Source organism: Lepidothrix coronata, unplaced genomic scaffold (genome assembly GCF_001604755.1).
Source record: "Lepidothrix coronata isolate B3197 unplaced genomic scaffold, Lepidothrix_coronata-1.0 Scaffold49, whole genome shotgun sequence".
NCBI lineage: Eukaryota > Metazoa > Chordata > Aves > Passeriformes > Pipridae > Lepidothrix > Lepidothrix coronata.
Genome location: NW_016690229.1, coordinates 5,182,985 through 5,196,677, shown reverse-complemented (window position 1 = coordinate 5,196,677; position 13,693 = coordinate 5,182,985). Strand labels below are relative to the sequence as shown.

At 43.7% G+C, this 13,693-nt stretch overlaps 2 protein-coding genes across 3 annotated transcripts in view; one reads left to right on the top strand and one right to left on the bottom strand.

The window, feature by feature from the left end:
* Positions 1-1,734: 1,734 nt before the first annotated feature.
* GID8 (GID complex subunit 8 homolog) lies at positions 1,735-9,313 on the bottom strand. 2 transcript variants are annotated; one of them, XM_017815322.1, is made up of 5 exons: positions 9,255-9,313; positions 7,935-8,064; positions 6,582-6,778; positions 5,879-6,076; positions 1,735-5,547 (listed from the first exon to the last, which is right to left on the bottom strand). In XM_017815322.1, exons 2-5 carry the CDS (start codon positions 8,050-8,052, stop codon positions 5,374-5,376), a joined length of 687 nt encoding a protein of 228 aa, XP_017670811.1. In that variant the 5' UTR covers positions 8,053-8,064; positions 9,255-9,313; the 3' UTR covers positions 1,735-5,373. The 2 variants fall into 2 exon arrangements, with proteins under 2 accessions (XP_017670811.1, XP_017670813.1); XM_017815324.1 differs by lacking the exon at positions 9,255-9,313 and adding an exon at positions 8,550-8,881 and having other exon boundaries at positions 2,685-5,547.
* An 86-nt stretch (positions 9,314-9,399) lies between these two features.
* DIDO1 (death inducer-obliterator 1) overlaps positions 9,400-13,693 on the top strand; it is a 54,847-nt gene continuing 50,553 nt past the window's right edge. Inside the window, exon 1 of the mRNA XM_017815257.1 lies at positions 9,400-9,419. The gene's annotated coding sequence lies outside the window, so the exon portion shown is untranslated. The remainder of the gene's footprint in view (positions 9,420-13,693) is intronic.

The window sequence follows — 13,693 nt, the reverse complement described above, 5'->3', positions numbered from 1 at the left end:
CCACAGGTTAGCCTTTATCTGGTTGTAGGCTTCCCTCCCTTTATTTGGGCAGGAAACAAAATTATGAAGTATTTTATCACTCTGCTACTGTGCCCGTTTCCAGAAGAGGGAGCCAAGTCATGGTAAATTGCATCCAAACATGTAAACCCTTGTTCAATATGTTGTTTGTTTATCTTTTTAAAATTGTGTGTATGTTTGGAGTTCAGTTAATTCGAGGCAGGAGGGGAGATGAGCACTGATGTAACTACATGAGTGAAATTCACGTAATAAGCTCAGAAAAGGATTGAAAAGGTCTTGGGCATGGTAAAGCAATGACAAATACTGAAAACTTATCTCCTACCCAGGTATGAGTTGTACTGTGTTCAGTCTCACAGCTGTGGGGTGCAAACATCTCCAACACTGACACTGCAACACTGAATCATAATTTTAGTGAGCAGTCAATTTGGAAGTCAAGCATAAGTTTTCCTTCTTTGTGTACTCTTTGGTTCCTCTCCTTGTACTACTCAGTGTCACCTCTTCAATTAGGAGCTTGACTAATTTGCCTCTCAAATCAGAAGCTACTTTCACTGTCAAAACCAGCTGCAGTTGAAAGAAGTGTTTGAGTGTAACATCCATCACATGCACATAAATAAGTTTTAAAAGTAAAAACAGAGACATAATTCCTTTTATGGCTGTATGATTTGCTGGAAGCAAACCTCCCACCGGGCTGATTAAATGGCAAATGGAATCAGCTCAGAAGATAGGTGCTGAGTACAGAAAATAAAAATAATCTTACAGCAGAACATAATCTCCTCTGGTTTTTCCTGTGTTCAGCTTAATCTGTCAAAAGATTAAACCAAACAAAAGATTATTGGGTTAATATTTGACCTGACATTTACTATCACTGTAGTTTATCCACACAATGGTTCAATTATTTGAAGATTTTATGAAGTTAAGCACAGATCAAGAGCAAATCCTGAAGGGGTGTGAAAGGAGCAATAGGCTCACATATTCCATAATGGATAATTGTTGTCTCCTGAAAGGACAGGCCTGCTGTAGCTTGAAAGCTCCCTGCTAACCAAGGGCAGTCTCAAGCAACTTGTCCACAGAATAAAGAAAACACATGTGGGTTTCTACTGCTCAATAGAACTTTGCAAAATCGCTAGACAACAGTACACTGAAAAATAAGAAAATTCATCCAGGGGGGTATAAGGTAGCAGGATAGTGAATCCCCATGTAACATGAAAAGCACAACACACAGGGCTTTCTCATCCAAGGTGCCTGAATGCATCAACACGTAGCCCACCAGTAGTTTGACCAACCTTGTCCTTAATTTTATTGTACGAAGGCAGGAGGGGAGCAGAAAGGAATGAAAATAGTTTGTAGCACCTCGAGGTGTCCATGGGGAAGTACAAATCGTTTTGAGGGTGCTGCTCATGAGCTCTGTGTTGTCTGTGCTCAGCTGAGCACACAAAGCAGCGAGAGGAGGACCAGGGCTGGGGCCACCACTGCTCAGCACAGCAAAAAACCCTCCTGGTCCCTTTTCATTAAGGAGATTAGAGCACAAACAATTACTGACGCTGGCATGGCTTCTGAGGGTAGGGAGATCTACAGTGCAGGTCAGAACCTGTAGCCTAGAGGCAGATGTAGGGCAAAACCTGACTCCATCCCCTTTCCTGTGCTGGATCTGAAGGATGCTCTCAGCCATGGCTGACAGCAGCAGCCCTGGTATCTGCGAAGACACGACACAGGGACCGCGCTCCAACTCCGCTTAATGAGCTTTGTACCCAACTGGGACAGGAGGAGGTTTGAAATAAGTCAAACAACACTCATCTAGTCAAGGATTTTTTTTTTTTTTTAAGTAACGCCTTTAAGCTTATACTCAAGCATACAAAGCATAAATTTTACAAATTAAAAACAATAAAATCACCCTAGAATAATGTAATGGCTTCCCCTGTATGTACAAGGAGCGGAAAGGAGGCAGAATTCTTTCCAGGTAATTTCACACATTTCAAATGCTACATAAATGCTCTCCACGTGCTTTTCAATTTTTCTTTCAATGTGGGTGGAAGGAGCTGAAAGTGTTTCAATGAAATCATCTTAAAGAGAGAGAGGTACTTCACCTGGCTTCAAGGTGTATGTTTGCCTCTTCAAAAGTCTTGAGAGGAAATGCTTTACTCAAAATTCTGCTGTTAAGTTTCTGTGCAGCAGCCTCTGCTTTTCCAGCTATGTAAATTAAGCAGTTCAGTATTTCTCAAGGTACCACCAGCACTTCAGGGAAGCCTGTGATCCCCCACCCTTCACAAATCCCTCCATTGTACAACAGAAGCAACCACAGCTCAGCTTAGATTTGACAGGCAGAAACAAAACACGGGAACAGCAAAGACAGTTACCAGGGAGGTGATGGCTTTGGGAAAAGGAGGGAGATTTGTAGCCTAATCAAAACACACTTGCTATGCAGCCTTTCTGCAGGGGCATATGACAGGATATTTTACAACCCAACTGCTTCACATACAAAGCATTAATGAAAAAAATCTGATTTGCTTTCACCAAAGGCAAGGCTGGGGGAGGACGAGTGAGTGCACCACCCTTAATGACCAGATCTGTCTGCCACCGTTGAGTTTGGAACAAATCTTCTTACAGAAGTGATTTTCATTATGTTCTAAATTCAGTGGAACAAAATATGTATTTTTACACTAAAGAAAACTGATCAAAGTGGCATTTAATAATATTTGTTAAAGTGGTTATCTAACAAAAATGGGTTAACAAAAGCCCATCCATTAGTAGTCACCAAATAAGACACTTCTCATGCATATGACAAAAGTTCATTCGTGTACTGAGACGTCTGTTTACTGTGTACAATATTTCCATAAATTATAATATGTTTCACAGCCCCTACCATTCAAGAATATTTCAAACAGATTATATATTATATTTGTATATGCAAACTATTTTATATACACTAATATAAAGATCCTTAGAAGTACCAATATCACTACCTTTATGCTTTCTCTAAAATGCATAGCTTTCGAATATCTTCTTGCAGGTACCAAAAACTTTACAGATTAAAGCTGCTTATCAATGTGGCATGTTCATAAAAACAAAGTGAAATAGTTCTAGACTAATTTTATATTAAACCCCCTTAAAAAACGTGTTTATTTTTTAATGGAAAAAACCAACAAGCTAGTGAAAATTCAAGTAAATCTACGCTCAGTCGTTGCCCAAATACTCTGTGGAATTAACTTAGCGTTCTAGGAGTACAGTGAACTTCTCACCCAGGGCTGTAATACTGCATTTCTCATGGAGAAAAATGCTAGTCATGCCACAAAACCGCACCACTTTCCACTTCACCCGGGAGAAGCTTGACATGAGACTCAACAACACAAGTGTCAGAACAGAGGAAAAGCTGATCAGTTCTATATGAAGAAAGTAGAGCTATTCCAGTTTTGTTTCTGCAGTTTTGTTATTAAACAAAGTTACATTAACCATACAGTTTCTCACAAACTAAAAGTTATACATGGTTTTCAGACATCAACCGACTTCAAAAAGAAAAAAAAAAATTAAAAAAAAAAACCCAAAACAACCAAACCCACAACTGTTAAAAGTTTGGTGTTAGAATAACCAGCCTGGGTGAAGGAAAGCCAGGCTGCTGCTGTAGCTGGGGGGCTACTGACAGCTTGTTTGTTACATATAAACTTTAAGACCTCCATACCACAAATGCCTCAAAGTGGAGAACAGAACGATCAGTAAGAAATGGGAACAAATGATTTTGTTGCATCCATCATCTCGCTTAACCTTGGTGCTCTGCATCTCTCATAGCTGCTTAACAAACAATGGCTTCCCCCCACCCCCAAAAATAGCTACACAAGTAAAGTGTTCACAGTAATGCAATCAGTAACAGGTTTTGTTAGTTCCCTTAAGCCAGGTGTATCTGCAAAGCTTTATACAGTTTAATGCGTTAAGTATTCCAGTAAAATTAGGTGAAAACTAAGTTTCATTCTACAGGGTAATATCTACCATACAAGACTAGATTATGTACAGTATGGGACTGCTGTGACAGCTGCCAGTGTCTCGTGATGTTAAGCTATTTGACTCATCAGCTCGCTCTCTGCTCAGCAAAACTTGATATACAGACCTAAAAATCTAGAGATAGATTTGGCAAGATTAGTGCTTCCCACCACTGGGTACAAACCAGTGTGCAGCGCTGCCCTCAGTCGACCAGAACATCCCATACTCAGAAGATTACAATTTGCTGACTTGAAAGTCTGGACTTCACATGTATAACATTAAAACTATAATTCTAACTGGAGTGAGGACAGTCAGTAAACAAATACAGATGAAGATGAACTGCATCTCTTCAGAAAGGTATGGAAGAAGTGAGAAAATGGAAATTTCTGGTATTAGACAGCCCTGCTCTGCTCAGCTCAAGGCATAAATACAGCCCAAGTAGCTCTAAAACTACAGTTCAGCAAGCATGAAGGCAGATCCTGCACAAGATGATGCATCAGAGGCTTCAACAAGCATCTCTCCCCACCACTTGATTCCCCAGCACAAGTCTTTCATCCTACAGACATCCAGTGGCCTTCAAAGCTGGATCAGCCACCTGGAACCACTGCAGTGTCTACAACTGCAAATGTAACATGGGGGGGAAGGGCCCCTGTCAACAAAAACCCTCAAATGCCTCTGGGGCCATTTTGGTCATTCACGAAAATTAAGGAAAACAAACTTATTTCCATCAATACTCCTCCTGAAAAGATGGGTCACTGATCCATTATGAACATAGCTCTCACCATATAAAGCACCAAGAAGTCTGAAACAAGGAAGAAAAAAAAAACCAAAAACCTAAAGTCCTTAAATTATGATTTACAAGTTTGTACACTATTTCCTAAGCAAAAGGTTGACCTTACCGCAAAGTTTATAGATGAAAACTTGACCAGTTACTTTTAAGGGGAATGTATATCTGGCTATAACTTAAAGGTAGAAAATATTCACTGTTCTATATACACATTTCAAACAGGAGACAGTTAAACTGAACTGAACAGTTGCCAATATAACTCCATATTAACTCACTGGCCACTAAACTAGGCATCAGCAGCCAATTAGAAAGCTTGAGTTCTGTACTTTTAAAAATGCTATTTTTCCTGTCCTGTTTAATTGTTTGTTTTTTTTAAAAATGTATTATAGTGCATAGCCTAAGTCAGACTTTCAAAGAGACACAGCGCCTTTCAATGCAGTTTTTGCAGCATTTAAAAGGGACTTTTCTCCCTTCAAATTAGATGTTCATTGAAAAATCTGAATTGAGTGCTGTACTGTAGTAAAAATATTTCAGTCACAGACTGATATAAATGTATACTGTGCAGTACTAAGATTGTTTGATGTCCATCTGCACACATTTTACTTGGGCTCTTCGATCGTCCCCTTGCTGAGGTCTGTCATTTTGGGATATTTCACTTTCTTCTGGTCCAGCTCATTCTGAGCCCACAGTAGTAGTTTCAGTAATTTTGCCAACTTGGGTGTTGATTCACGATTTTCATAGTCTAGAACAGCTTGATTAACCTCACTCCACACCTGGAAAAGAAATACTGGAGTTCAGTGATAGTTTTCATAAGATTAACACCGCTAAAGTCACGCAGACATTGAGAAGATCACACCTAGGGTGCTAATTCCTCAGAAATGGTCAGGGCAAAGCTCCACAGATTATGAGCCTGGAGGAAACAAGGAAAAGAGCCAAGCAGCTGAAAACATTTTGAATACCTAACACCAGTTTTTTTTGTTGCTCAAGAAACACTTCTTTTGCAAACTGCTATATATGCCTTCTCTAAGCATTTCAAAAATATTTGGACATTATTTTCATACCATAGGAATAAAAAGACATCGATTCCCTTTGAGAAAGCACTACCTTCTGTCGCTGCATCATGTTAAGCAAGTCTCCAAATGGTGACTCTTCGGGATTATCAAAGGCAAGCAGGGCCAGCGTGCGCTCCATTTCTGTCAGGCATTCCCTGCTCTCCTCCCCTTGTTCTGCTAATTGGGTCTGAGCAAATTCCAGAGCTGCCTCTGTCTCACGCTGCCGAATCAGTTCAATCAAGTGCTGTTGCTACACGGGAAAGACAGGGAAGCAACATTAGCCACACAAATTAACAAATCCTCACTATTTCAAGAGTGCAAGATCGAGACATTAGCGTGTAATTTGAGGCAAACACTAATCCTTAACGTGACAGTTTGAGGTCAATTCTCAATGTGTGAGACAAGGAACAGCAACTTGTCTGCAAAAATCTACTGAAAAAGGGAACCTGGTGCTTTTGAGTAACAGGATTTGAAAAGATGGGTTACTACAGGAACTAGCAGCAATTCAGACTAACAGCAAGTGGAAGTTGGTAACTCACAGGCCACAGCTGCTGCTACAAGTTTCCAGGTTAATAACTGTATATGAATGTTCCTGCACCATGCCACAAAGTTTCCTATCACTACAAAACAAGGCCAGGAACACCTGAAATTGCATCCATGTTCAGTCACACACCTCCCAACATACTCTTAAATTTAAATCTTTGCTGTTTTCTCCACTCTCTCTAAAACAAAGACAGTTTGCCACCTGTCCTTACCTGCAAGTGAAAGTAGAGATATCTGTTTGTATCCAGCAGTTCTGGATGGAGGCTGTTTATCAATGCAATGGCTTCCTGGATCTGTCCTTTCAATATCATCTCACGGATCTTTATTCTTTCATCCAGAGTCTCTAAATCAACACTGGGTTCAATTCCAGACTCCATCCGGAATTTCTCGGCTGCTTCTTTAAAGCCCTCTGAAAAAGAAACGGTTTTACCCATAAAATATGTTTTATGAAACGCTTTAAAAGAAACCCCATCAGCTTGGATGAAAATATTTGAGTGTTGCTCGTGCACTTTGGGGGTTTAAAGATTAATCTGAAACTCTGAAAAATACTTTATTTAAGAAGGCATTTAGCCAACACAGACCTAAATGTAAATGCTTAATTCATTCTGAAGTCATGTGTCCTCATCCTCCAAGGATGCAACTTGTAGTTCGATACCTCCTGACTTGGGAGCCTATTTTATACTTAAATCAAGCACTGCACTTCTTGCAAAATGGGATTGTTAAAATCACATTTTCAAAACCTGGGTGGTTTTGCTTCACCCTCCAAACCCCAGATCTGTTTACAGAGATCTGGCAGTTTTACTGAGAAGAAAACAGACAAGAAAAATGAATTTTGTTTCTCACATCCTATTTTTTTAACACTCTAACAGCTATTTTAAACCCCTAAATGCTTTTAGACACAAAACTGATTTACACCACCCACTATGATGCTCTTCCTTCAACCCAGAGGCTTCACCTCCACCCCAACGTAAACAGGGGTGTAGATGGATACAAACACCTCCGCCCTAGCACAACTTCCTGGGAATTAGGCATGCAGCCTAATTGCCAGGAACAGTTCCCAAGGGGTTTGGAGTGTTCCAAGTATGAAGTTAGGCCATATGCTGAAGGGGTTAATATTCTGGTCTCAAACTATTTTAACAGTTCCCTTTTAAGAGTTTATCTTTCTGCACAGTTAAAACTTGCTTCTGATAGTTGTTCTGTCCAGCTTTCAGACTGTTATTTAACAACAGCAGCTTTTCTTGAGCTCTGTTTTAATGGCACAAAAAAAGACATCCCAGAGAAGCAAGTCGTATTTATTTACAGCACTGCAGAAACCACTTTGTTTTCTCTTTCTTTTAGTCAAGAGTTCAGGTTTGTAAATGTTATTTCTGTTCCACAGAATCTGAATCTTTGTCAGCTTCCAGCTAAGAGAACACCAGAGCAGTTGGACTTTGCTCAGAGAAGCCAAGAGCAATAACTAGTTTATTAAAGCCCTTAATTCCCCTCCATCCAGTGCCATATTCTAGCCCACTGTCTGATAAAGTAGATTTATTTAAGATCCTCCAAGCATCTCCACTCATTTTTACCTGTGACAAGGTAGTTCATGATAAGGCGGTTCATGTCTGCTCTCTGGATATGCAAGTTATTAAGTTTTTCCATCCATTCATCTTTTGTGATTTCATCAGGTTTTTCTGCATAACTCATCCTGGACTCTAACTACAAGAAAAGAAAAGCATTTCTCATTTAACGTGATTCAAGAAGAAATGTGTTTAATGTGTGTAAGAACTGTGTTACTGCCCTTTTCAGAGCTTTCTATGAGCTCTTTTAAATTAATAATCCAGAAGGGAGTCTTTTATCTCAAACCACAGGTTTACATTTTTCTCCTCCTCATTCCTGCACTCTTTCACATCTATTTACCGGGCTCTAAAAGCTGCTTTCAGCAACCTCAGAATAGAAAATTCAAATACCATCTCCTTTTACTTACTCTTAAAACCATTCCATACAAATCTTGCTTAGAACTCATACAGGACCCGCAGCATCACCGTGTGAAACAAATGAATCAGAGTTTGACAGCCAGCCAGAAAGACTGTGACAAACACTTAAAGCAATGCCTATGTAAACAGTATTTGCTTTAAATTGTCACCAAAACCTGGGAAAGCTGCATACATTGTACAGGTACAAAACTGTCCACGATACCTTACCCAATGTACAACTGAACGTACAACCAGCTCTGCTTCGCTGCCCCCAAAAGTTCTCCTGTCAACGCTACTGAACTGATGTCTCCCGGTGTTTTTCTGGACAATATTTTTGTTTAGATTCGCACGCAAAGCACTTCACCAAAGGCCCATTTAACGATTTCTGCCTCCGACAAGTCACGACCACAGGGCAGCGACAGGGGGAGGAGAGACGGCAACAACAACAGCAACAGGCACCGCCATCCTCTCAGACAACATCACCCTCTCCGACGAGCGGCAGCGCGACCCCTCATCGCCTCCTCCGCCGCTTCCAACAGTTTCTCCCTTCTCCAGCTCCTGGAACTCGGACAGCCGGGGCAGGACCCGCCTCGGGGGGGGCCGCGATCGCTGCCGGCCCCGCGCTCCGCCGCTCCCAACCACGCTGCGGGAACGGCGCTCCCGCCGCTCCGCGCCACCGCTGCTGCTGCTGCCGCGGCCCGATCCCCGCCCGCTGGGGAGCCCGGGGTTCCCCCTCCGCTCCAGCCCGGCCCGGCCCGGCCCGGCCGTTCGTGAGTCCGGGCCACGGGAGCGCTGGGCCACGGGAGCGGTGGGCCGCGCTCGTCACAGGCCCGGCGCCTCCGCAGGGTGAGGGACAGGGCGAGGGTGAGGGGCAGGGCCGCGCTCCCCCCGCGCCCCGGGCCCGGCGCGGCGCCCCCCCCGCCGCCATCTTACCGCGCGCGCCCGGGGCCGCTCCGACGCACGAACGCGGGGCCTCCGCCGCCTCCGCCGGGCCGCAGGCGCGCGCGGGGTCTCGCGAGAGCCGCCACCGCGGCTCAGCGGCCAATCAGCGCGCGGGGAGCGCGGGGCGAGGACGCGCGACCATCGAGTCGGGCCCAGGTACCACAGAGACGGCGGCGCCGCGGGGCGGAGCGGCCGCGGCGGGATGGGCGGCCTGGGGGTGGTGGGCGCGGGGCAACGCTGAGGGGCCGGGGCAGCCTCTTGCCGGGGAGCCCACTCCGAGCGCGGCCCTGTCGCCAACAGCCGAGGTAGAGGCTGGTCCGGTCCGTACCCGGCCGGGGGTGCTCAGGAACCGCCGGGTGATGCGGTGGCGGCTCCTGCACGGACACGGCGCGATCCGACTGCCGGGGGGAGGGTCTCTGTGGGCACGGCCTGCGATATCCTGTGCGGTCCCGCCAGGTTCCGCCCGTGTGGATAACGGTGGGCTGAGGGCTCGCATCGATGATCTCCGTCAAACGTGTAGCGGCTGCTGAGGAGCTGATGAACCCACTGCGGGTTTGTGAGTCACTCTGCAGAAAACGCGCTGCTGCCAAAATGGGTTGTTTCACCCGCTGTGCAAAGGCCAATCCACAGGCAGAGGCGACGTGTTTGATTTATTTACAGTTCTGCACAGAAACGGGTGCTGGGTGGCAAATCCACAAAGCCAGCACGCCAACTATCACAACTTTTTACTATTTACACGTTTTAGCAAACAAAGGATTTAGTGTTCATTGGGTACAAGTTACACAGTTATTAATTAATATTCTACCTTCTATTGGTTAATGAGTCACTTCTCATACTAATTACTGCAATGCTTATCCTTCTCATCTTTTGGGTCAGTAGGTTTCTTGGGTCGATGGTCACGATCTGCCCGTGCCAGAATCACCTTTTACCCACTTGGAGCTGGTTTAGCACAATTGCTGAGTTGGCTTTATCAGTTTCTTCCTTATCTTGGGAATTCTGCCAGGTGTCCTTGTGGCCCGTAAATTCTGCATTCTTTGTGTCCTCTGTCAGTGGTACATCTTTCCCAAGCCTTGTTAACCTCTCCCCAGGTCTGAGATCACTAAAGCAGGTCATGCCCTAAACCTTAACAAAGCAATTCTATTAACAAGTAGTTTGTCTTTCTAACACCTGGACTTCACTTGGAGTTGTTGGCTGCTCTCTCTTTCACAGATTAAATCTCCTTTTTGTTGTTTAGGCTTGAAAGTATTCAAAGATCAAACATCAAAGAACATCCTTTCTTAAGAAAACTTTACATAGTCCACATTTTGCAACAACACCTTGATTTGTAAATTTAAAGGGAGAACAGGCTTAAAATATATACTTTTATGTGTGAAATGCTGCAAATAATACCCTTGAGGAAAATGCAATTTCACTCACACAGACTGGGAATGTGGACATGATTGTGCATTTTTCACTCTTGTTTTTGTGACTGTGCAATAAAGCCCAGCTTCCAAAACCCACTTTCATTACAATTGTGCTTACATTGAAACCGAGAAAACTTACAATGTAAGAGATTATTTATTTATTAATCACAGAGTATCTTGAGTTGGGAGGGACCCACAAGGATCACCGAAGTCCAGCTCCTGGCCCTGCACAATCCCACCCCGTCCCTGAGAGCGTTGTCCAAATGCTCCTTTAGTTCTGGCAGCCTTGGTGCTGTGACCACTGCCCTGAGGAGCCTGTTCAGTGCCCAAACCCCCTCTGGGGGAAGAACCTTTTCCCAACATCCACCCTGAACCTCCCCTGACACAGCTCCAGCCGTTCTATTGGGTCCTGTCTATGGTCACAGAGAGCAGAGATCAGTGCCTGAATTACTATTTCATTATTTTGATTGTTATTTTAACTTGCTTCTCCAAACAAAGCTCCAAGTTTATAAACAATGCATAATTTTGGACAAAGAGCTTCAAATATTCAGTAATCCACGCTGTTCATTGTAACCATGTAACAGAGAAAGCTACATCCTGGCAAGTATTCCTGTCAGTTGGAGAGGGCTCTTCCTGGGTTTTCATCTAAAAACCTATCTCAGTGAATTTGACTCATTGGGAAACATAACCATTCAGACTATTTTTGAACCTTTAGGCTTTCTCTGGCTTAGATGTCCTGACCTGTTCATGTCAGCTCCTCCCTAAAAGGTGGAGTTTCTCAGGACACTTCCATAAAGGGGGAGAGAGGAAGAGGATGTCCATCTCTGGGAGGGTTTCCTGACTTGTCTATGGAGGGAAAGACACCTCAGGCAGAGAGGAGGCAACAGAGGGCAATTCATACCACAGTTGCTATTTACAGGTAAAGATTAAAGAATAGGTGTAATTGCTTTCTAATAAATAGAATAATAAATTGAATAAGTAAGGTAAAAACATGGGAGCTGCTGTTTGGCAGCAGCTTGTGTGGAGCTGACACCTGGTTTTCAGAGGTTCAGATGGTCAACCAACTGCAACAGAAGTTTGCCTTCACCCATTCATTGTCCTTGAGCTGAAGAAAAGTAAAAATGGGCTAAAAACCAGCTCCTGAGCTGTGTCTTTGCTTGCCATGCAAAATACTATGATGGGGCTTGGGGTTTTTTTTGTTTGGTTTGTTTTTTTAAATATTTTTAGGAGTTGGCATTTTTTCTGACCACAAAGTTACCAAGAAGAAGAGGGTGGTGGTTACAGTCTGGTTGAAGAGTGGTGATCTGCAGTCTTCCTCTGGATCCCACGAGTGGTTAAAAAAGTCCCAAGACTCCAAGATTATATATTCTCCAGTTCAGGCAGGAATGCCCAGCACTTCCCTCAGGGCAGGGAGCTCCACAAAGGGTGTGAGGACAAGAGCATCCTCCTATCTCACAGGCTTCTTAACACCCAGTTTATAGCCTGAGGAGTCAGGCTCTATGGGCAGAGGATGTAAATGGTTCATTGATAGCAGTTTCTGGGAAGTGGCATGGAAGGCTATAGAGTACACAGTTTTGGGTTACACCCATACAATGATGAACTGGTCCCAGCTGTTCTAACTAGGACACAGGTAAAGTGCTTATTAGACTGTCTTAGAAGCTGATTGATAATCATTAATCCCTGCTAGGATTTCCCAGCAGAGTTTTCAGCTCAAACCATTTGCAAACTACCATCATGTTATAGGAGAGGAGGCCTAAACTGAAACAAAACTCACATTATATTGATGCCAAAAAACCCCTCCTTCTGCTTGCTGCCAGGACAGTGTAAATTCAGACCAGTAACCCAGGAGTAAACTTCCCAAGTTAAAGGAAATTAGGCTCTATCAGGAAAATAATTAGGAAGTGAATGAGGCAGGGAAAGAACTGAGATGCTGATGGTAGAGGTAACACAGGTGTTTAGTCAGCAAAGGAAGATCCTCCAACCTGGGCTTTAACACAAAAGTGTAGGAGTTTTGTGTTTGAAAGCGTAAAGTGCTCAGGTGTTTAGTGGGTGTGCAAAGTGCATCAGCATTACCTTAAGAGGGTGTAAGCCTCTTACTAAATGTGTGTAAGAGGAATTTAATACCTGTTTCATGGCAGGATCCCCTATGGCAGACATCCTCTTTTCGCTGCTGGTGTGCAATTCCTTTTTTCACATGTTCCATTTCCCTTGGCGTGTAATTCCTGGGTTGGAGCAGCCCCTAGATGCAAAATTTGTGCATTAACAACCTGTTATTAGCTTTTTCCAGAGCATAAGTCACAGTGCAGCTCGATCTACCAAACCCTAAGGTATTTCCCCTCCACATGATTCCATTTATTGCAGCTCTGGAGCTGGCAGAACAAAACCTGAACTCCTGCTTGCCTATAATCGTGGTGTCTTCTACTTTTGTACAGGAATCTGTTGGAGGTTTTTACCTCTAGGTGTTCCTGGGTGAAGTAAGTATTAAAACTGCCCAGTTTTACAGGTTGAGAAAGGGGCTGACTATGCCAATAGCAGCTTTTCCAGCATCACCCTGAGCTTTTACCACCGTAAGTTTTGTGAATAGAATTTAGATTTCTAAAGAAGTAATCAGATTACTCGATAGACTCCTGTAATTCTATAGAACTATTACGAAGTATGTTTTTGTTTCCTCGTGTTTGCATTCCTTAATCCATCTCTGTGAACACTGCACCTGTGTTGGATTTCAATCCAATTGAAATCCATGTTACCAACTCATGAGGAAAAATGTGCAGGATTGGGGTCAAAACCTCACACATCCAGCTGCCTAAAGGCTCTTCAGGTGCGCAGTTCAGGTGTGTCCTTGTGGCCTTGTGGGTCTCCTGTCGTTCTTAGGACCCCTCAGAGACCACGAGGTGTGGGTGTTTCTGGGTGCCAATGTCCCAAAAGGTGACAAAAGGAACAAAACATGTAAACGGGAGTTACCTCTCTGTAGCTATTTATAGCAGCTTGGATCCTGGAGAGTGGTTTGGGCAGTTTAATCACAGTTAA